Source organism: Carassius gibelio, chromosome A2 (assembly GCF_023724105.1).
Source record: "Carassius gibelio isolate Cgi1373 ecotype wild population from Czech Republic chromosome A2, carGib1.2-hapl.c, whole genome shotgun sequence".
In the NCBI taxonomy this organism is placed as follows: Eukaryota; Metazoa; Chordata; class Actinopteri; order Cypriniformes; family Cyprinidae; genus Carassius; species Carassius gibelio.
In genome coordinates, this window is record NC_068372.1 from 28086420 (window position 1) to 28110999 (window position 24580).

Below are 24580 nucleotides of genomic sequence, written 5' to 3' on the forward strand. Positions count from 1 at the left end.
CACACACATACATACATATACACACACATGTATGTACTCACGGGTTCCTGTGCTGAGCTTCACATAAATACTCCAGATCCACAATATCAGCGACAGCTCCGGTCCGACAATCCGTCGCATTCTCACTTTTATTCCGATGTAAACAAAGAGAACCGCGGCGTTTTGTCCTCCCTTCACTCGCACCCTCCCTGCACGGAAGGGAAGCCTCAGGACTGGTGCTGCTGCAGCGAGATAAAGGTACGCAATACAGCCACCTTTCTATATTAGCCAGCAAGAAAAGCTCTCGGAATTCGCATTGTTTGTCAAAGCGTGTCTTGGAAGAATATCGTTCCACTGAATGCTCGCATTGTTTCACCAGAGGAGGGTTTCCGTTACGGTCGCTGTCCAGGTGCTGAAGTTAATGAGGTCTCTCTTTCCCCCCTCTGCGGATGAAAGTGGTACATTCCAGCAGCGCAGGGAGACGCCAAAAGCCGCTGAAAATATCTGAAAAGAGGGGTGGACCTTTCTTAAAGGGCTAGTACAAGCAAAAATAAATTTCGTGTTATGATTACCTTAAACATGAGGTATTCAAACCTGAATGTTTTATTCCTAAATGGAAGACAGAAGGAGAGGTTTGGAAGCATTCACATAATAATAATAATAATAATAATAATAATAATAATAATAATAATAATAATAATAATAATAATAATAATAATAATTATTATTATTATTATTATTATTATTATTATTATTATCGATCAAAAATCAAACAGGAATAAAAATAAAAATAAAAGAAATGCCTTATTAGAAGACATATAGTATACAAACAAGTATGTATTTCAATAAAAAGAACTAAAGAAAAACAGCTTGAATATAAATGTGAAATCTAGCCTATATAATTTAACTGAAGATTAATTTTGCCCAGGGCAATTAGTGGAGTTCTTTGGTAATCAACTGTTTCTAAGTAACTAATGAAACATACGGTGCATTTCCCTTTAAACTATCTTCAGAAAGCAGCTGCTACCAAAATAAGGGAATTTGATTAAGCATCTAGGAGTCAATAAAAGGATTGATGTGGCACGATATTTTGCAATGATTAAAACCATATAAAGTATCTGACTGTGTAATGAGAAATCACATGCCAATTATTGCTCTCTGATACAGTACATGCTTTAATCAAGACATATGAGTAACCACTAAGTGGCGACAAAACACCATTTAAGTAAAAACCTATTTTTTTTTCACTATCCGACGTTCATAAAGCTAACAGGCTGTAAAAAAATACAAAAATATACTTATTTTGCTCTTTAACAGAACTGCAAGGCTGCACAGATTCAATAAAATATGATCATAACACAACAACAGACTATAATAAAATAAAAGCCTTCTGCATTCAAGCTAAAAGTTTTCCACTGTCATTTGAGCTGTAAATGCATGGAAAACAATTCAAGCTAATGTAATATACAGTAATTTACAGGCATGTGCGCTTATGATGTTAGACCACATCTGAAGTGAATCCAAAACAAGAAGCTATAGGTGACCTGTGTTTGGCATTAGTATGTATTTTGTGCATGTGCAGTGTCTGTCTCTCTTGGAGCTCATAGAGCCAGTGAATTTCCAACTCTCTTCTGCCTGGATAACCCCATTCAGCCCTGCAGTCAGTGTATGTCAGCATTTCACAAGCACAGCTGAAGACACTTCCAGCCGATGTGCACAGGCTCAACCGCTCATGCTGTGAGAAATCATTTTAAAGGAAGCGATCACTGACAGTATACTGACCCAGGAACAGCCTGGGGTTAATCAGATGATGTCATACAGCTTATCTGCAAGACTTCTATGAAAACAATACCAACTGTGTTCAGAATAAAGAAATAGTGTTTATCTGTGTTGGCTTAATTGCCTTTTTTTTTTCTAAAATGTGGTTTAACATATGACAATCCCTGCCTCGTGCATCTTATAATTCAAACAGAAAGGACTCATACAGTCTTCTCTCATTTCTAGACTCTCACAGGCCAGCATATTACTCTTACTATTTCCAGACTAATACAGAAATACATTTTCTATTGATGAACACATGCATGACTTGCTGTAAAAGAGTATACCATAATGCAATGCACCTGACCTTCCATATCCTTCATAATTAATGAACTAAATTAATTTACGCCATGATATCATTACATTTTTTTTAAATGGTGTAGCCAATAGTCATTAAAAACTAAATTGAGGATGCAAAAGAAACATTTACTTCTGATTACTGGACCGTGCTGAATTAAAGGTATAGTTCACCAAAAGAAATTACAATTCTGTCATCATTTACTCACTCTCAAGTTGTTTCAGACCTTTATGAGTTAAGCACAAAAGAAGATGTTCTGAAGAAGGTTGGTTACCAAACAGTTGATGGTAGATTGATAGTATGGAGAAAAAAAATGCTATTGAACTCAATGCCTACCGTCAACAGTTTGGTGACAAAATGCTGAAAAACCTTTGGGGTGAACTGTTCTTTTAAAACATGCATGAAAATTTAGTTATGTTTATCAGTGAATAATTTCAGAGATTAACATTGTGATAATAAAAAGTTTTTAAGTATCCCATTCTGAACATATGATCAAAATAATTTCCTTCCTAAAATCATTTACTACAGCTTGAGATCTTTTCAAATGTTAACAAAGCATAAATGCTACACTCTATACAATGGAACTGTTTACAGGGAGAATTGTATTCATTTTACCCATTACACTTCCAATGAATTTTGCAGTCTCAGGTAAAAGTCTTATTAAATTATCAAGGTGATTTCCCGGGGTTGGCTCAGCTGAATTCTGGGAATCCCATTGTTTTGAACAGTGAAAAAGGCTGAGGTTTTACTATTAACAACAAAGTTCTCATAAACATAAATAATACAGATGTAAATGTTAAACTGCACAATCCAGCAGTCATCAGTGTAAGATCATCAAAAAAGATTGCCAGCATGAACTGAACTGAAACACAAGACCTGCCAAGGATGAATTACACATTAAATCACATGTGTTATATGGAGAAGGGTGCTATTACTTTTCTGAACCAGTCCTGGCTTTTTGGTCATCCGAAGATCACAGAGACATGAGGCATTTGTATCTGGGCACCAGAATATCAGTAAAAATACTAAATCATAGACTCATGGCCAACTCTAGTATCATGGGGGTGAGTTTTATATAAGCAAGATAAACTTTTCTTCAGAAAATGTGAAAAAAAACCTTCACTTTGACTTTTAAATAAACAATCGCTTTTGCACAACCAAGTATTGAATACATACTGGTAATGAAGGAGTTCATTATCTGTTCAGCTTTAAGTATCTGCTCCTGACGTTCTGAAAGCAAAAAACACAGCTGTCACTGACAGATATTCAATTGTCATGCAAATCAGACATGACTAGCTAAAAACATGGGCTGAAATGGCCTGGGTTATTATGTTTAACTAAAAACTGACTTTAATAGTACTTTAAATAAAATATTCAAAATAATATACTGAACAAAACATGAAATTAAATAAACTTTCACTGAAATTTTACTTCCAGCTATTTGCCAATGTGACATTTCTCATTTCAGTTTAGTTTGACTAGATGTACTTAAATAACTACAAATATAACAAATAAATATAAACCTAAGAAAATACTAAAAACAAACCAAACTTAAAATGTTTAAATGAAACTAAAATTATCAAAAAGATATGGAACATTTTTATTTCTAGCTTTGTTATTTAGTTTATTTTTACAGTAAACATGTACACACACATGCAGACACAAATCTCCTGCTCTCTTATAGACTAATCAACCCCAGCGTAGCCCTTTCTGCGCTCCTGGAACCCTTCCATCGCCCTCCTGAGTCACCATGGTGACATGAACAAAGACCTCTGAGCCTCATTATATGCTGCTGTTGAGAGTAAAGTGTGCCAAACTCATTCTCTACATTCTAAAAAGGTTTTACTTCATCTAACTCCTTTCTCAGCTCCCTAACAGACTCATGAAAAACCTAATTATCAAAGCAACATTTCTTACCCAGTTCTCCAGCCTGCTTGTTGGAAAATGCAGTAGCCATAACAGTCAAATCAATTCAACCAATCATGTTCCATTCCTAATAACCATGAACATTTAAAAAAATATTTAACATCTAACAATATAACAAATTCTAATAGCAATATGAGCAATTAGGCTAAGTGTGTGTGTTTGTTTGTTTGTTTCTATGCTGGTGGGGACTTAAACCTAAATACACACCAACTCATGGGGACTTGTGTCACAGTGTAAAAAAGCTTATAAATCATACAGAATGAAAATAATTGTTATTATATGTTATTATTATTATCATATTTTTTTAGATTGTAAAAAATGCAGAAAGTTTCTGTTAGGGGGTATGTTTAGGTGTAGGGTTAGTGTAGGATGATAGAAAATACAGTATAAAAACCATTATGGCTCTGGGGAGTCCCCACAAGGATAGTGCAAAAGACGTGTGTGTGTGTGTGTGGTTGTGGGTGTGTAAGATTTAACAATACAGTCAGGAGTACATTATGAGATATGGGAAATAAATAATCAAACACAAAATACAGAAATAAACGTAATAGTCTTTTGTTGGTGAATCAGACTACACAGACTGTGTGGTGTTTTTGATTCACTACGCCGAGCCATAAGATTCATTTGTTAATGAATCTGAATACGCTGGTTGCACTACAGTTATTGATTCACTGCAAAGACTTGGCTCGTAAGAGTCATTTGTTTGTAAAAGGGACTACTTGACACGCTGAAATAGTTTGTGCATGTTTTTGTATGCAAAGACAGACATTTTCTTACTATTGCTTTGGATCATCCCATCATATTCACATTCATTAAACACTGGCTTGCTCTATTCTTTTTCTACTCTATCTGTTTTCTTTTTATACTATTTAAAAGCCATTGCTACGCGTACTGCGTATAAGCTTACTGAGACTTGTTATAGCTTATATATCATTGCTCTTTTGTTGTTTTTGATTCCTTCCATTGTCCTCATTTGTAAGTCACTTTGGATAAAAGCGTCTGCTAAATGACTAAATGTAATGTAAATGCAAATGATAAATATTTTGTCTTTTGCCATTTCACTGTAGATCAGTGTCGTGCTGAAAGACTGATGAGAAATATTGCGAATGTGTGACAGTTTTTACATTTTGACACTTTCCCTGATGTAACTATGTGATGAAGTAGCGTAAAGTAGGCCTAACTGATCTGAATATTGAACTATAAACTATAATACTAGTCTACTTCATGTTTTGGATTGTTAATGCATACCGTGTTACGTGTTAGAATCCAATGTTGTTGTATGTTGTTGGGGACAATTGACTACATTGAAAATCATCCTTTTGAAATATCAAACAATATATATGTTGTATCCTGTTTGTTAGCAGTAAGAAGGAAAACTGAACCGAATCCTTGCTGGTTGTTTTTTTTTTTTTTTTTGTAAAGACATGTTTGCTTGAGTTTCCGTTGAAAAGAGACATGATGATCAGAGGCTCAAGATAAAACATAAGAGCTGTTCAGCCAAACTGGAGGTTATAAGAACCAAAGCCTCATCAAAAATAAAAACACTTGCCGAAAAGCATCTGTTGTTTAGTCTAGCAGCAGACTGAATGTAAAATATCAATTGCAAGGCCTGAGATAGCACCATGTTGACAGATGAACATGCTCTCTGACCATCAATATTGAATTAACTCTCCAAGGTCATTATAGCTTCCAAAGAAAAGCTCAGGAAAGACATCAGCTCAAAGGTCTTTTTCTTTCTTAAGAAGATCTGTTTAAGATGAAGTGGCTGTAAACAACTGCTGTGATCTCTCCTGTTTTCTACCACATCCTCACTGTACAGGTTAAAACGGTTCTTGAAATAGCAGGAGCAAACATTTTAAGACTCACCAAAATATGAAAGCCCTGTGGTTGTGATTATGTGTGAAATGACTAGTGAAATTTAGTAGGTCAGTGGTTTGAGAAACATATTTCTGAAGCCATTTGATCAGATCAGCGTAATTGTTAGAAACATTTGGTTGAATATTCAACAAGTGATCACAGAATATACTGACACAACATATTTACAGTATGTGTGCTTTACAGATGTGGGTGTAATTTGTTAGCTATATTACAAGTAGTGCATAGAAACAAATGAATAATGTTTAGTGCAAAAACTTTAAACTGGAGCTTGAATATTTTTGATAATGAGTCGTGTGCTGAATAACAATAAGATGAAGTTCAACAGTCATCCCTAAAACATTCAAGATAAGACAAAAAAGAGGAAGAGGAAGAAACAACTAATGCGCTTGGTTCCGAAGATTTTATAAAACAGTGTTACTAAACCCAATTACCAAACCCCCTTTTTTTTAAAAAAAGATCAAAACCCTCCGGCTCATTCAGTAGATGCTTATTTATTTTGTGTTGATATTTTAATAAAATAATAAAACATTGAATCAGTTTTTAATCTATGAATAACAATATACAAATAAATTATACAACACAAAATACATTAAAATAATAACAAATATTTGAATGTGTGATATGTACAGTAAAATATGTATGTAAAATATGTAAACTGTAAGTCACTTTGGATAAAAGCGTCTGCTAAATGCATAAATTTAATTTAATTTTAATGTACAGTGTGTTTGGCTTTAGTGAAATAAGTGGCAAATCTATCAAAGAAATTTCAAAATGCCATTACATTAAAGAGGACATATCCTTTCTCTTCGACTTTATTTCCATTATTTTATTTCCTCAGTAGGCGCAGAGCATTAAAATAACTCTAGAAACTCTCTCAGACTCCACAGGGTTCCGCTGGTGTCACTCAAATCCTCCAGCACCGTTATGTGATTTGCATAATGAGTTGACTATAAATGATGCTTCCTCTCAGACTGTCGCTCCCTGTTTGTGATAGTTCCTGAAGAGAGACACAGTGCCCAGAGCAACAATTTCCAAATTTCATGATGTCTACCTCATCCTACAGAAAGCGCTTTGGAGATGTGAGCCGGAGCAGCGCGTTCTCCCACGTCTCCAGCCGCCAGAGCTCCAGCTCCGTGCGCTCGCGCGTGTCTCTCGGCGTCTCCTCGGCTCCGGTCATTTACGCGTCGAAGAGCTCCAGAGTCCGAAACAGCGCGGCGATGCCACGACTGACCTCTGAGATTCTGGACTTTAACCTCTCGGACGCCTTAAACACGGAATTCAAGGCGAACCGGCTGAATGAGAAGGCGCAGATGCAGTCGCTGAACGACCGCTTCGCCAGTTACATCGAGAAGGTGCGTTTCCTGGAGCAGCAGAACAGGATCCTGTGCGCGGAGCTGGAGCAGCTGAGGGGTCAGGGATCTTCCCGCATCACGGATCTGTATGAGGACGAGATGCGCGAGCTGAGGAGACAGGTGGACCAGCTCACCACGGAGAAAGCACGCGTGGAAGTGGCGCGAGACAACCTGGCTGAAGATTTTGAGCGACTAAGAGAGAAGTGACTAAAATATGTTCTAAAAACATTTTCTTGAGTTATGAAAACGTCATTTCTGAATGTTCTGTGAATTTAAACACGTTCTTTTTCGTTGTGCGCACGTTAAAACAATATGGGAATGTTCCTTTTGAATGTTATTTGAGCATTCTGAAACAAGTAGTTACATAAAAAAAAATCTAAAACATTTCAGTTTTTTTTAACATTTTGAGTAGTAATCGTTCTATTCACGTTATTGAAAGAACATTTGTTTATAACTTTTGAGAGAGCCTTGCCATACAATTCCAGCCAACAAAAATATGATCTAAGAATGTTTTACTAACGTTCCCATTAAGTTATGAAAACAGTATTTCTTTGCATTTTCTGTAAATGTTTAAAAAGTAGGCTTACACTTAAAAAAACACATTCCATTTTTCAAACATTATATATAACTTATTATTACTATATTATAACTTTCTGAAACAGGTAGCCTATAGTTACATAAAAAAAAAAACTGTTAGTTGAGAAACATATCTAAAGTTTTTCTGCTAGCATTTTGAGAACATTATAAAGACCAGTAAATTAACGTTTTATTACGGCAACTGGGAGAACATTAATAACCTTAGCTCTGTTAGTGGTCCCCAAAAAGTTTTCATTCATACACTTTTGGGTGTGTTAAATTATAGATGCATTGCATTTGATCACATCAACTATCAAACCAAATATTATTTGCAGTATGTTAAATATAAACACTTTAAGCAAAACATTTAACAACAAAAAAAAGAAGTTTTATAAAAAAAAAATGGGTGAAATATAAGCAGAAAGTATTTGTTTTGTGGGCAAAGTGCATGAAGATTGAGAAAAACATCCCTTTTGTATAACAATGGAGATAAAATAATACAGGAAGCTGTTCTGATTAAAATAATTTTTTTTTTATCTCATGTAACCATGATCTTACAAAATGTATCATTATATGCAAACACAGAAATTAATAATCAATATTCAATATCCATTTAATATCAAAAATATAGTATTGTTTAAAATATCAAATTAAGGAAATTCTCATAAAAAAATAAAATGTGCATATAAACCACAATACAATACTGTGCAACAAATCAACATTTAAAAGTTATTAAATATCAATAAATTCACCTCAGTTATTATTTTAAAAGCACACAGTGACCCATGCGTCAGAATAACTCTGCAGTGCATGGTGACAGAGCAGTGTTTAGTTAAGTGATGTGGTTGTGTTTGCTTTTTAGTGTTTTGGAAAATATAAAATCAATAGTCCCCTTTACCTCGGGGGGCCTTTAGCCTTGTTGCACCCTGTGCAGAATGAAGACAAAGCAAATTTGGAAACTTTGTGGATGTCAGACATCAGCTCTGACATAATTTGATTGCACATGCCATTGTTTATTATTTGTGATGTAATGCAGTAAAATCATTTCACACAAGTGTTTAGATACTTCTTGGGACCAGAGTTGTGTAATAATGAATAAATCAACTCTGCTGAGTGAAACTATTTTGCATTGTAAAATATTAGAAAACAGCTTTTTATTGACGTTTGTCATTTCCAGACTGCAGGATGAGATTCTTCAGCGAGAAGATGCAGAGAATAACACAAAGAGTTACAGACAGGTAAAACATACTCATGTTAAAAACGAATGGTTTTGAGAAACATATAACCTTCATTTATTTCAAATGGCAGTGTTTAACAATTCTGCAGTAGTTGTTTTATAATAATAACTACAAGTCAATAATTCTGTTAGCTGGACCAGGCATAAAAGACAGCAACTGTTCGCAGGGAATTATTTCATGAGGCCTTTCCTGATGCAAGTAGTTAGAGATGGTATCGCAACTACTGTTAACAGTTTCAGAAGTATGGTAATACTTGTTGCAACACTTAACCCTTGAGTCAGGTTTCAGGATGTAGATGTAAAAATGTGAGTAACGTAAGATGAGCTGAATAACATTGTGTAATTTCTGCACACATCACAACACATCAGAAGTTTGTGGCCAACTTTTTTTTTTTTGTGAAAGGAATGAATACTTTTATTCAGTGAGGAAGCACTGTTGGTCAAAAGTGACAGTAAAGACATTTCTAATATTACAATAATGCTGTTTCAAATAAATGCTGCTCTTTTGCCATGTTTATTAAAATCAAAGAACCCTATAAAAAAGTATATCATGGTTTTTACAAAAATATTCAAAATTAATAATAATAATAATAAATGTTTCTTGAGCAGCAAATCGCCATATTTGAATGATTTCTGAAGGAACAAATTCAGCTTTGCATCACAGGAATACATTTGATTTTAAAATATATTCAAGTAGGAAACTCTTCATTTAAATGTAAATAATATTTCACAATATTTATGTTTTAACTGGATTTTTACCAAATAAATGCAGCCTTCTGTCAAAAATATAAAAAATCTTATCGAGCATAAACTTTCTAATGGTAAACAGACATTTAGAAAGTTACAAAAAATGATGAATCTATTTATAATCATTGAACTAAATTTCCTAAAATCACCAAAGGGGGTGCTATGACCAAACTTATTGCTGCTTGCAGCTGCAGTATACTTCTCTATTTGAATTGGGAGCTGCTAGAGGTTCTGCTTTGGGTCTGTGTTGGAGGAACGGCTCAGTGTGGCATGTCAGGCTCGGAGCTGTGTCTTTGTCTCTGGCATTAGTGCTGGGAAATCTCCATCTCTGCTGATTGCTCTTCCAGCAGACCAGCAGACCCTGACAAAGCAAACTGTTGTGACTGAACTGGCTGCCAAGGGCAGGAATGTCTGGATATGTGTGTGTGTGTGTGTGTGTGTGTGTGTGAGAGAGAGAGAACATGTGTCAAGCATAAAAACAGCGTTAAAGCCTCTGTTTATTCATGGTTTTAATGCAGGCTGTGGTAGTCCTGTCAGCAGACACCTGATTGGTGCCACACAGACTGCAGGGCATTGTGCCCGGCCCCGATACTTAGTAAAAATATAAAGACCTCATTACTTTCGGTGCATCTGTGCTCAGTACAGCAGTGCTGTGTAATATAATGTTGTTAATCTTGTGCAGGACGTGGATAAGGCTGCTCTTGCTCGAGTGGATCTGGAGAGGAAGGTGGAGTCTCTTCACGATGAACTCGCCTTCCTAAAAAAGCTCCATGATGAGGTGAGACACACTGCTACAGCTTCCATTTCCTGAAACAAAGCTCCTTTTTAAAAGGCATTTAATGACCACCACACTCTCAACTAGTGACTGATTAATCACAACCAATATTTGCCCATTTCACGACAATTAACTAAATCTGCACGGTCAGTTCAGAAGTGTTCGTTTTAAACTGAACTGACAGCAACAGTCTGATAATTGACCCTAAGTGCAGGAAATCAGTCTAAGATATTTATGGGAAAACCTTTTTGAAACCTTTTTGCACTTTAAGAAAATGTAAATTTAGCCATTGAACTGAATTACATTTTTATGATTTCAAAAATATTTATTAAATATAATGTAAAATTGCATACAATTTTCAAAGGTTTCTTTATCTTATTTTGTAAAACTGTATCATGTAAATTAATGAAATAAAATATAATATTAAAATAAGTTTTTATTCATTTGATTATTATAAAAGTAAAATGGTGCAACAAATTCACAAATATATTTCTCTTGTAATCATAAATCATTAAGTATATATACATTTCTTACAATTATTATAATGAAATAAAAATGTTATGATGTATGATTTCACAATGTTCTTCAGCTTATCACTGATTTGTGTATATATACAATTACTTCATTACTAATAATTTGTATTAATTTAATATTTAGTGTAAGTATAACTTACACTTATAAAACTATTATGTATATAAAACTATTTAATTAGGATTATTATTATAATAAAATTATGATTTTTATTATTAATTTAATTACAAGTGTAGGTATAAAATCATGCAAAATGTTCATTTGCAAACATAAAACTGTATTATTTAAATCTAATTAATATTAATATTATAATAAAATACATTATTATTGTTTGTTTATTATATATGAATCAATTATTATTATTTATTATCATATAATTTATGTTCCTAACAAAAAGTTTTTTTTTGGGACATAATTGCGTACTAAATAAGTTACTGTTTCAAAGGTTCATACTTGTCATACAAATGTAAATTCCAGAGGTAAATAATAAACAATAAATGTTTAAAGGAGCAGTCAAAAATATAACTGGTACCAAATGACAAAACCATCTGTGCTGCTTAAACTGCATAAAAACACCCTAGCATTTCGACTATTAAAAGAAATCAGTATTTAGCTCTATTTTTATGACAACACAAGAAAAAAAATATATATATGACAGATGCTATTCAGAAAGCACTACAGGGGAATCTCTCTGTCTGTCTGTCGGTCTGTAGGAGCTGGCTGAGCTGCAGGCACAGATCCAGGACCAGCAGGTGCAGGTGGATATGGACATAGCCAAACCTGATCTGACAGCTGCTCTGAGAGACGTCCGACTGCAGTACGAGAACCTGGCAACCAAAAACATCCGGGAGTCAGAGGATTTGTACAAATCCAAGGTATTTAACATGAGCCTTTTCACCGGGGCTTTCCTCTGTTTATCAACATTAATCTTCCTCTTTGGGATCTTTCTTGATCCTAAAGTTTTCAGATGAGCGTCTTCTGCTTTTTGAGTTTTACCTCTGTCTACCACCTCTTCCTTTGCTAACATGTGTCTTCCTTCACTGTCAGTTCACTGACCTGACGGAAGCAGCTAACAAGAGTAATGAAGCTCTGCGATTGGCCAAGCAGGAGTCCAATGATTACAGACGTCAGGTGCAGGCGCTTACTTGTGAGGTGGACGCGCTCAAGGGAACAGTAAGCATCTTGCATTTACCTGTTAGACTTATTCCTTGGCCAGAAATGTGATGACTGTGACTGTAACAACAAATCTCAGTACTTAGAGGGGTCATAGAGTTTTCTTCAAATGCTTGTGCCGTTAAACCATGGGTTATTAGTTCTCTGCAAAAATATGCTGTACCATGATAGCAGTTGACTTATGAATATGAATAATGAATTGTCTTGTGCTCAGACAAATTCTATAATGAAATACAATGCAACAAACACTATTTATTTGTTTGTGTTTGTGTGTGTGCGCTCATGTAATTTTAAACGTATTGCTGGTTCACCTGGTAAAATTCATATATATATATATATATATATATATATATATATATATATATATATATGTATATGTGTGTGTGTGTGTGTGTGTGTGTTCATTTTCTGAATAATAATAATAAATTATTATTATAATTTCAAATATATATATATATATATATATATATATATATATATATATATATATATAAATATATTTGAAATTATATATATAAATATATATATAAATATGGTTTAGGAACATTAACTATTTAATTTTATTCTGGTTTGTGACATGTTTATAGACATTATCTAGTACAAAGTTTACCTATTAAAATGTGTTAATTTACTTTTTTTGTTATTTTATTTAACTTTAATTTAATATTGTATATAAATATAAATCTATCTGTAATGTAAATGATGCAGAATGAGTCTCTGGAGCGTCAGATGAGGGAGATGGAGGAGAACTTTGCAATGGAGTCGTCGAGTTCCCAGGATAAAATCGTTCAACTGGAGGAGGACACACAGAACATGAAAGACGAGATGGCAAAACATCTGCATGAGTATCAGGATCTGCTCAATGTCAAGATGGCCCTGGACATCGAGATCGCCACCTACAGGAAACTTCTAGAGGGGGAGGAGAGCAGGTGAACACTGGTTTATTTCAGGTTGAAACAGCACATATTATGTCTTATAAAGTAATTATACACTTAATTCTCTTGGATGTAGAATTTCAACCCCTCTTCCAAACTTCTCCTCCTTTAATCTGAGAGGTAAGAAATCATGTCACCAATAAATATCATAATGAAACATATACAAATGTCTGTGCAGTTTAACTGAAGATACTCTTTTTCACAGAAACAATGCTTGAGTTGAAGCCAACTATTGAAAGTACATTTACTAAGAAAGTTCTTATTAAGACCATCGAGACCAGAGATGGACAGGTATGTGTGTGACTTATCACAGTATATTAGTACATCACTTCTTATGCAAGGGTTTTAAAGTGATAAGTGCTTACTCTGTGTATCTCACAAAAACAGGGCCTGGTCAGTGAAGTTAAATGAAGAAAAACATTTTTTTTATTTTTTATTTTAAGTACTTTTTTTTGCATTGACATTGTCATTATTCTTTCATTATTTTAGACAAAATGAGTTCCGCCATGTTTTGTAATTATTTGATTTATATTTTAATAATTCACATTAAATGTATCTCTGTTAATCTCTCAGAACAATACAAAATTCAGTTTTGTAAACTTGAAGTTCTACAATGAACCTGAAGTCAGTGATTTAATTCGGGTCTCTCATGAATTAACACTTCCACTCTTCTCTTCCATTAAGGTGCTCAATGAGTCCACTCAGAACCATGATGACCTGGAGTGATGAAGGAAATCAACCACTGCACGCAACAAAAAAGCAGCACCATCCCGATTATACAAACAACTCACAATAACCTGCTTCAAAGTGCCTTTCTATCTGCACAGAAAATAGCGTTTGAGCCTGTAGGGGAAGTGTAGTGATAGCACTCAAGCACAGAAACAGCATGACCTTTATCATACTGTGAATCTTTTTATTGTCTGAACCTGCGTTTATTGTCCACATAGCTTTTTTGAGACAACATAATTTTCTTTAAGCAAAATGCTCCAATAAAACAATCAAAGAAGAGTTCGTATTGATAAAGAACCTCATTCTTTGTTTGAATGTTCTTCCATGCATGGGCTATTATTATTATGGTTAATTTGCTAAAACAAATTATTTTTAAGTAAAACTGTAAAAGCCTTAACAAAAATCCAGATTTTTTTTTTTTAAATATGATTCCATTTTTAGCTGATTTTTAATTGATTCTCTGTTCTGTTAGGCTCATGGATTGGTTTAAAACTTTGACAGAAATTCCAACAGGACTCCTGTATAAATGCCTCAGTATATTGGATAAATGAGAAAAAAATAATAAATGAAGTTTTGAGCTGAAAAATATTTGTGTGAATTAGCAGAGAATATATATCTCTTGAGTCTTTTAATACTCCCTGCTCTTGGGTTTGAAGCCCATCATTGCCATCTTGTGGACCAGAAGATAGATGCATTCTCAAGTTTAAGTCTGAGTTTTAATGGATCCTTTTCTAAATAAGGTGCTTCTCTCAGTGTGGAACATCCGTGTCCTCTCTTAGTGGTTCATGTGGGACATGCTTGTCATGTTTGTTCCAGTGATGGAGATATATACTCCCTGGACACAAGTGTTCAAGTTCCTGTTCACTCCCAGGAAAGTACACCGAGAGCTCATGTGTTTGGTGTCATAACCCACCGGCATTTATAAAGCAATAGCTCAGAAGTGAAAATCACTTGCCATACCAAATGCACATAACTGCCTTTCTTCTGTTTAACACAAAAGGAGCATTTTTGAAGAATGTCCATGCTACTTATTAATTCAGGGAGAGAAGAATGGTTAAATGGCTCTCAAGCTCTATAAAGGATGAAAAAGTATAATTTAAGTAGTCCATACTCATCCACTACATGTTGAGTGTGATGGACAAACTGAATTTTAAGTCGCTATTTTCTACAATCTTTCCATTTGTCAGTTATCAAATCTCATTTACTCTCATTTGCACATATTGCACCAATGTTCAGTGTCAGTTATTTCAGACAACATACTCATGCATCCTCTGGCAAGTTAAATCAAAAATTGTTTTCAAAAACTGCTTATAAATAAATGCAGCAACAAGCTGCCAGCTTTTCACACCAGTTTAAGGTGGTCAGCATGGTTAGGAAAATGTTGGTTAGCTAGCCACTGTTTAGTAGGTTAAATGGAGCTAGTATAATGACGAACTTAGGGTAGCTATCAAGCTGGATTTGGAATGAGAAAGCAAACAGAGAAACTTCCTATGTCATGAAATGACGACAGAATTGTATATATATATTTTAACCCTTATTACTTGATCATGCAGATCAGAGAAATACATTTTGGTAAAAGCAAAACTTTAAACAAAACTAAAATAAAGCATAACGTGTAATAATAGTGACGATTTTACCAAAACAATTCATACCAAAATGATTATTGTGAACTGATTTTTTTTCTAATTTGTCCATTGTGAATATATATTTTTAAGATTTTGTGTATAAACAAAAGTGTAAATACTGAACTAAATGGAGAATGTTGCTTTCGAATGACGAACCCAGATTTATACACATTATATAATTTTAATTGCGAATGTAATTGTATGTATTCGTAGCTCGCCAGAGTCGGATTTCATTAATGTGATACACTTGACAGACTAATTACAGATGTTTGTTTTCAACGCTCGCGACCCCAGAGACTCGTGTTTTCTAACTAACTTTATTCGTGTGACGAGCGCGCGCGCATCTCCCGGGAAAGCGCACAGGAGATTTCCGCAGGTTTTCACCGCGTCTAGTTGACAAAATGACACTCAGATAGAACGAACCGAATGCGAGGAAGGTGGATCAGATCCGCGCATTCTGAACGCTCAAAGGACACGGTTTGCTTAGTATCGTAGTTTAATGAGCACGCGACAGCGATGACAGAACCTGAATCCAAGTCATGGAGCGCGTAACTGTGTTTCCGGAGCAGACGTCCAGTCAGCTCAAGGGTTTGTTTGGCAGAGATGGGCTCAGTGACCTCAGCTTTCACCAAGTCTCGCAACACTCTGGTCAAAGTGGGTTTGGAGCCGCAGAAAGAGCCGGACGGGAAAGCGCGGAGTGGGTCTCGTGTGATCGAAAAGCAAACTAGCAAACAACCGCTGGCTCGGAAAACAACCGGCAGCTGCAGAGCAAACACACCGCAAACCCCTACCTCTGCAACAGGTGAGCTTCTGTCAGGAGACATATTCTTATGCGAGTGGATTAAAGCATATCAAGATGAAACTGCTTGTTTTGTTTATGTAGCTACAGTAGCCCCAAAAAATCTTTAAAAAAAAGGCTGAATTTAAAAAAAAATAGCCTGTGACAATATTAATGGTCAAGAAGCGAGTTCTTCATCATCTGCAATGCAAATTCTGACACAATTTACAATTTACAGACACTTGTGTGTCAAGGTCATTAAGTTTTTGACTTTTGAACTCTTTATGAAAAAGTATGTTTTGGAAAAGCATGGGTAATCCTAGGAAAATGTGTGGACATTCATGACTCAACATTTCCTGATTCATGTTTTCTTTCTTTTTTTTCTTTTAAATAATAATTAAGTTATGATTGGCTATTTCATTTAAATTTTTAACATATTTTTAAGAGAGCTGAAGTGTTAAGATACTCTTTTGGGGTTCACTTATTAATCTGCCTCTAATAGGTAATTGTGGAATTTCAGCACATGCCTTCATGAGACGGGTGGGAAACAGGTGTCTGCTCATTTTGGGTCAAAAACGGGGGGTGATAGCGGCCATTTATCTGCACATTAGAGAGTTCAGGCACTTCTGCGGAACAGATGAGAAAAACGCTTCATAATGGGATGATCAATGATGCGCCGCTGCGATTCCTTTGAAGGGTCCAGATCCGTGTTTTTATGTTTGAACTCTTTGATGTTGGAATAACAGCCCTCATGATGCTTTATATAGCACAAGTGTGTTTCAGAGATGGATTTTTACATAAATCTAAAATGGACATAACCATGCAAGCTTTATTTTAATGATTTGAAAATGCTAGATAAACTTTTATTAAGTACATTTATTAAATACAATATCTTTCAAAAACTTGATTTTTATGTTTTTGAAATAAGTCTCTTATGCTCACAAATGCTGTATTTATTTGATCAAAAAAATACAGTAAAAACAGTAGTATTGTGAAATATTATTACAATTTAAAATAAATGTTTTCTATGTGAATGTTTTAAAATGTAATTTATTCCTGTGATCAAAGTTGAATTTACAGCATCATTACTCCAGTCTTCAGTGTCACATGATCCTTAAGAAATCTCTGTAACATGCTGATTTTTACTGCAGATCAATTTACAAACAAAGGCACCATTTAATGCAGGATTTTCAGAAAGTTTTAAACTAAAAGTCATTGCTGTGCTGACACTGATGTCTCGCCACACAAGTGTGTGTTTCGAGTACATGATCACTATTGCTTTGTTTGATATTACAGATAGTTTGATATGTACTGAATATGCATTTTTAATTTTAAATGACAGCAGCGTCCATCTATGAAGGATGTAGGCTGTCAAACATACACAACTGTTAGCCAATCATAGCAGTGGGTGTTTACTTCTGAGTCTACAATCAAAAGAGGACAGAAAATAGCCTATTACTTCTAAATTATGATGTTGTTTTGATGTAAAGATTTTGATAACGTTATAAGTGGACATCAGAGAATAGTACAAAATAATGAAAAATGGCAGTTCATGACCCCTTTAAAGGAAAAAGCAACCCTCAAGGGTGACTAAAATATCACCTGTAGCTCTATGTTTCCTGGTTACCATGAAGCAGCGACAGTAGTCTCCCGCTGAGGTCCCTGTTGGACCCGGCGCGGAGTTGTTCGGGTTTTTTTCCCCCTCTACAGCGTATCATCTCTAGAGAGTCACAGGCTAGGAAGACACAACCAACACAGTGACTGAATGTTACATTTGGATCAAATCAATACACCAGTACCTGTGTTTTATACTGTAAGGTGTAGGCAGTGTTGTGAGGAGTCAGAGTCCGAAATGTAAAATAAAATCAATACATGAAAGGTGCTTTGGAGCCTTTTTATAATTTCTTCACTTTATAGTTATCAGAATGTTCTTCAGTTGATTCTTTTAAGAATGGTTCACTTAGATTATCTTTGGGGAACCAAATATGGTTCTTCTATGGTATCGCAGCAGACCCTCCTTGTTTTTAGTAGTTGTGAAGCCTGTCACGTGTTTTAACACGAGCAAACTGTGGTAAAATGCTCATAAAGCGACTCTCAGAGCAGTTCTAGAGATTATGTTCATGTACTCATATATTGAGGCAGCAGAGGCTGAAAACACATCGAGGGTCACACGTACTTCAATATGTGTGTAGTAAAATAATTAATAATCCAAAATTTGGCAAATTCCATGACATTCCGTGTTATTCAGTGAATTCCATTTTATTCTGCAATTCTGTCTGCATTTTCTGCATCACAGAAATCATGAGGCCCTACAGATATAGGATGTGTCTCATTCAGCTCCCTGTTTCTGTTGTTGGTGTACTACAAATAGATTTGTCAATTCTAGGGCTGTCTCAAGTTAAAATCACAATGTTGTTGATAAATACCAGTGATGTTTTAATTTATGTTGCATGAAATTGAGTTATCAGTTACATGACATGTACCAATATTTAAGTGCATAGTTCCTCATTCTTTGTTGAGCTGCTTTCCTGCTTATTTAGTTGGGTTAGTGAGTCAGGACCCTTGCTGGCTGATTTATGTTCCATGGCTATTATAAAAAAAACTAAACTGAAAATGAAAGTGACGTGAAGTGTGGCCAAGTGTGGTGTCCCATGCTTGGAATTTCTGCTCTACATTTCACCCATCCAAGTGCACACACACCATGAACATAAACCAGGAGCTGTGGGCAGCCATTTTTTGCTGCTTGCTCAAGGGTCTCACAATTAATTATGGTTTAAATAGTCATTTTGTAATTGACAGTTACGAATACGAATGTGTGAGTGTAATATAAGCAACTCTTATTGATCTAACTATAGCCAGCTATAGGCTATTAAAGGGGATTTTTTAAAATCACTTGGTCATTTTAATATACAGACGTGATTTCAGCATATTTCCGCTTTGTCGGTGACATCACCTCGACAGGCCATAGACATATAAATACCTAGATGCCTCATTGGCCGCTTTGATCCGTTGCCGCGATACGTCAACGCGTCCGCCATGTTAGTGAGGGCAAGACTGCCTTAAAACAAATGAAAGTTAACGGGGGAGCTGCAGTTTTTACTGAATAAAAACACCATAACATTCTCACTTACCAACCAATTTCAGAGGTTAAAAAACATTTAAAAAAAACTTTGCCTCCAGTTGTTTAGTAAGGTTTATTAAAATTATTAATTGAAAGCTCACATTTGTCTCACTTGATGATTTCGTTAATTTTTTCGGTTTACAAATCTGTTAATTTAGTATAACTTTGACATATTCATGTAATGTCATTTGAATGTACATTACATGATATGTAGTTGTTTTATTGCTTTCTCTGTGTTCAATCCCAACATTTTTCTTTCTTTTTTTTCTCTCTTTCTTGTGTCTCAGGTCAGAACAAAGCTCATTCCCTTTGAAGTACTGGGATAAAACCTAAATAATACATCTTTAAACACTAATAATTTACTATCAAATCACACAAATCACACACTTGAAGTCTGCTTTTCATTTTGATAGCACTATAGCCTACAGAAGAACACAACAAATAACTGATGAGGCTATGGATCCAGTGAAAATGAAAATATGCACTGATACAGAGCACAGTACAAATATAGTAAAAGTGATATGTTATATTAAAGTACAAATATAGTAAAAGTGATATGTTATATTAAAAAGTATATGTAGTACAACTTAAAGTAAAGTGACTAATATGAAAAGTGAGTACAATGGTACAATAACATATGAGATATAATAGATTTATAAAATTCTATGTATAATATGAATAATACCATAATAAATAACTGAACAACAATAGGTTAATAATAGCAAGAAGAATATGTAATATAAAGGGTGGAATAATACAGAATAGATAAAAATGAAGAATAAATGAATAGTAAAATAAAGAGTAAAATAAAAAAAATTGAAATGTAATTTTAAAATACTAATTCTTAATCAAATTAAGACACAACTTATGACACAACACAAAAAATATTGTGGACATGATTTCCAAATTGTGTTTAATTAATGAGCTCCTTAAGTATAATATATACATGTACTCACACACACACACACACACACACACACACACACACACATATATATATATATATATATATATGTATATAATAGAAAATCCTCTGAATCAATCTCAGCTCAAAAAACACATTTTATGTAAGTTTTCAGTTCTGTCTTTCTCAGGGGCATGTCTAGAGCATTTTCAGTAGGGGGCCATGCTGGGGCACTGCCTCCTAATGGGGTGGCCGCCAGTGCCAAAAAAAAAAAAAAGCAAAATTCTACAGTGTATTATGTGTATTATGTATATCCTATTGATTTTATTATTATTTTTAACTTGAATAAGTTACTTGTAAACAAATGCAGTAATAAAGCACATTTTGGATTAATTTAGTTTTTGTCATCCCTGTATATATCCATTAAGTTAAATTTGAGAATACGTATATTTATTTATTTTTTTTCATTGAAAGAAACTCCCTATATCTTTACTTCTTTTCATGGCTTGCCACTGCTCTCTTCCCTGCCTTCAAAAGAAACACTTATGTGTGTCTGTTTTTCTCAATCTCAAAAAAAAAAATTCAAATTGTAAATGAAATGCACAGAATGCATCCACAACATTTCATGTGTAAATGGCTAAGTTAGGCCTGACAATTTAACTGACTCTCTAACTGACTTACTCTCATGCATTAACAAGTAACGTGTCACCAGACAATTATTATTATGGAACATTGTGTGCTTATTGTCATTTGGTGCAATCTTGCTATATGTGGTCACTGTCACAAAATAAACTGATACAAAATATGCAAATCAACATGACTGTTTATTGTTTGATAGCCCCCAACGTATTTTACTTTTATTGTGTTTTATTAAACGTTGACTAAACGTTCGATTGAAATCAACCACGACCAACGCGAGCAGAGCCTGACGGGGTAAAAACATTGATCTGAGAAAACCATACAAACATTTTAAACCATACATAAAGGTTACCTACCAGCTCTTTGTTTGGTGTCTTGTGATGTGTCGTTCTTAAACGACGAATCTTTAATGTGACTAGGGAAGAACGAGTCGTCTCTATGAGGGCGACATCACTTTTTTTTTTTTTTTTTTACAGTGGATTCTAATCTTCAAAAATGACCGTGTTGTATGATTTATGTCTTTTGAGTTCACCCTTCAGATTAGACTATAGAACTGTAGTGTTACTTGTTTAGGATTCAAAATGTTGTTTGCTTTTAATTTATGTCATTATGTCCTTTTTGAGCAAGCATCTTATACATATATTATAAAAAATGGATTAAAAATTAAACTAGGCTATAAATACTTGGATTATTATATTATTATAGCCTAGTGTTTATTTACTGATAGACAGTGAAAAAGACAAATTAATCAATATTTTATTTATAAAAAGGTTTTATTTATTTATAAAACACCACAGATCCTCAAGAAACAGTAACAAAAACACAGTGACAGAAATGTCAGAAATAGCGCATGGGTTTGTCACGTGATTAAGGAATGATTTGAACCCAAGACTTGTCAGACACAAGGTGAGTTGATCACAGACTGAAGACCCAGGTCAATAATTAATTAATTAAGTCCAAGATCGCGACGAGCGTTGTTTCTCTGAAGACGCTGCACTTCTTTGAATCGCGAACTTCAGTAGAGTCAATAGACTGATTTGCCATAAAATGAACCAATCACAAGACAACTTAAGGGGGGGGGGCACCTGGGGTGGCCAATCGAATTTCAGGCGGGGGGGGGGGGGGCCCCCTGGCCACCACGTAGACCTGCCCCTGGTCTTTCTCTGGGAATAGAGTGGTTTATTTGTGAAGACAAACCCTGACTAATAAACATTAATTCCCCTCCGCTTCCCTCAAGATTTTCTATTTTATTCAATTAATGAGTCAAATAATGTAAAAAACTGGACGATGCTTGACATTTTGTTCTATAATGCACATTACACACACTCATGCAGAAAACACACATTTTGAAACAGTGGTTTGTTTTTCCATGTATGTTGGCCGGCACTTTGGAGCCTGTTTGCGACTAGGTTTATTCAGATCGGCACTTCGGAGTCTGTTCGCGACTCGGTTGATTCAGATCGGGACTTTGGAGCCTGTTCGAGACTCGGTTGATTCAGATCGGCGCTTCGGAGCCTGTTCGCGACTCTGTTGATTCAGATAGGCGCTTCGGAGCCTGTTCGCGACTCGGTTGATTCAGATCGGCGCTTCGGAGCCTGTTCGCGACTCTGTTGATTCAGATCGGCACTTCGGAGCCTGTTCGCGACTCTGTTGATTCAGATCGGCGCTTCGGAGCCTGTTCGCTACTCGGTTGATTCAGATCGGCACTTCGGAGCCTGTTCGCGACTCTGTTGATTCAGATCGTTACTTCGGAGCCTTTTCGCGACTCGGTTGATTCAGATCGGCACTTCGGAGCCTGTTCGCGACTCGGTTGATTCAGATCGGCACTTCGGAGCCTGTTCGCGACTCGGTTGATTCAGATCGGCAATTCGGAGCCTGTTCGCGACTCGGTGGTTGATTCAGATCGGCACTTCGGAGCCTGTTCTCGACTCGGTTGATTCAGATCGGCACTTCGGAGTCTGTTCACGACTCGGTTGATTCAGATCGGCACTTCGGAGCCTGTTCGCGACTCGGTTGATTCAGATCGGCACTTCGGAGCCTGTTCGCGACTCTGTTGATTCAGATCGGGACTTCGGAGCCTGTTCGCGACTCGGTTGATTCAGATCGGGACTTCGGAGCCTGTTCGCGACTCGGTGGTTGATTCAGATCACTTGATTCAGATCGGGACTTCGGAGCCTGTTCGCGACTCGGTGGTTGATTCAGGTCGGGACTTCGAGCCTGTTCGTGACTCCGTGGTTGATTCAGATCAGCACTTCGGAGTCTGTTTTTATTATCGTGTGACGGTTTGTAGGTGTCCAATCTTTCGATGAGTCAGGTATGTTTTCTTCTGTCCTGATGTGAGAGTTATGAGAGTTGCCCGCTCCAATATGGCGGCGACGTTGACGTGCGGTCGAGACGCCAATGAGGCGTCTAGGTATTTATATGTCTATGTCGACAGCATCTGAAAACATGCGTCGCCAATTGCAACAAGCGCGTGAACAGATGACGTCTCTGATGATGATCGCTCTGTGCTTCTTTACTTTGGGAAAATGTTTTGTTTGGAATTGTTAACTGGAAAAAAGAGCATCTTCTGGAAAACAAAATATACTTACTTAATCTTCTTATTTTATTAACAAAATTTCATATACATAAATGTAAATTTTCAGGTCAGAAACCACTTTTTTATGGTTTGCTTGCTGAAGTGCGGCATTACTTTGGGACTAACTCGTGTAACAAGAAGGCTTTAAAAACAAATGAAATTTGTAAGTCTTTTAAGCTTTTCCTTTGATGTGATCTTTGATTAGTTGTACCCCATATCTTGTTAATACCCTGTAGTTTTTTTATTTATTGGAATCGCTTGCCTTTATATCTTAGACTTTTACCTAGATTGTGTTCTTTTAAAATAAATGTAAAATTGTATTTATTAGAGTTAGCTTTTGGGTCAACAGATCGACTAAACAAAGTGGGTGTCGTTCTTTGCTATGATGGTTGTTTTACTTATTTATTTATTAGTGTTGTCGTTGTCGCCCTCTTGTGGTTAGAGCATAATAGTTCCACTTAGAAACGAGAATATAATGTTAAATCAAATTAACTGCATCTACATTTACATTTACATTTACATCTAACAATGTAATCATTCTAGAAAACTTGTGTTGAGATCAAAGACAGTAGCAGTATCTAGTTTTATGACTGAAATTCATGTCATGTGGTAGATCCTGAAAAAATCCTGAAGCAAAACCGAGCATCTAACCTAAAAAAAAGCATAGAAGAATCTTTTATTTTAAAAGTGCATTGAATTTCATTTTTTTTTTTTGCCAAAAAATGTATCAAAGAAATAAATGAAAAAGGTTTCAATCATGGCCATGATGTAATGAAGCACGAGCTAAAGAGTTGCTGAAGAGTTATTGGACGTTAGTCTTCTGGATAATGGAAATGCATGATGTATCGGCTGATATTGGATATTTAGTTGCTTATTTTCAGATTTAGATGAGTTTTACCAACATATAGCACTAACTAATCAAAAGAAAATTCTCTTAAAAACAAAAAGTTAAGCTAATTTCTTGAAAAAATTGCTACAATC

At 35.3% G+C, this 24580-nt stretch overlaps 3 protein-coding genes across 3 annotated transcripts in view; 2 read left to right on the forward strand and 1 right to left on the reverse strand.

Moving 5' to 3' along the window:
* The window catches only part of LOC127936173 (contactin-associated protein-like 2), a 32494-nt gene extending 32011 nt beyond the window's left edge, over positions 1 to 483 (reverse strand). The window contains exon 1 of the mRNA XM_052534175.1: positions 42 to 483. Within this exon, the coding sequence (XP_052390135.1) occupies positions 42 to 120 (79 nt within the window). The 5' untranslated portion in view covers positions 121 to 483. The remainder of the gene's footprint in view (positions 1 to 41) is intronic.
* Positions 484 to 6862: 6379 nt separating this feature from the next.
* LOC127936189 (vimentin A2) lies at positions 6863 to 14369 on the forward strand. The gene is made up of 9 exons (XM_052534176.1): positions 6863 to 7454; positions 9005 to 9065; positions 10494 to 10589; positions 11831 to 11992; positions 12165 to 12290; positions 12999 to 13219; positions 13302 to 13345; positions 13431 to 13516; positions 13910 to 14369. Exons 1-9 carry the CDS (start codon positions 6940 to 6942, stop codon positions 13949 to 13951), a joined length of 1353 nt encoding a protein of 450 aa, XP_052390136.1. The 5' UTR covers positions 6863 to 6939; the 3' UTR covers positions 13952 to 14369.
* Positions 14370 to 15877: 1508 nt separating this feature from the next.
* LOC127936205 (dual specificity calcium/calmodulin-dependent 3',5'-cyclic nucleotide phosphodiesterase 1C-like) overlaps positions 15878 to 24580 on the forward strand; it is a 62514-nt gene continuing 53811 nt past the window's right edge. The window contains exon 1 of the mRNA XM_052534177.1: positions 15878 to 16381. Coding sequence (XP_052390137.1) covers positions 16183 to 16381 — 199 coding nt within the window. The 5' untranslated portion in view covers positions 15878 to 16182. The remainder of the gene's footprint in view (positions 16382 to 24580) is intronic.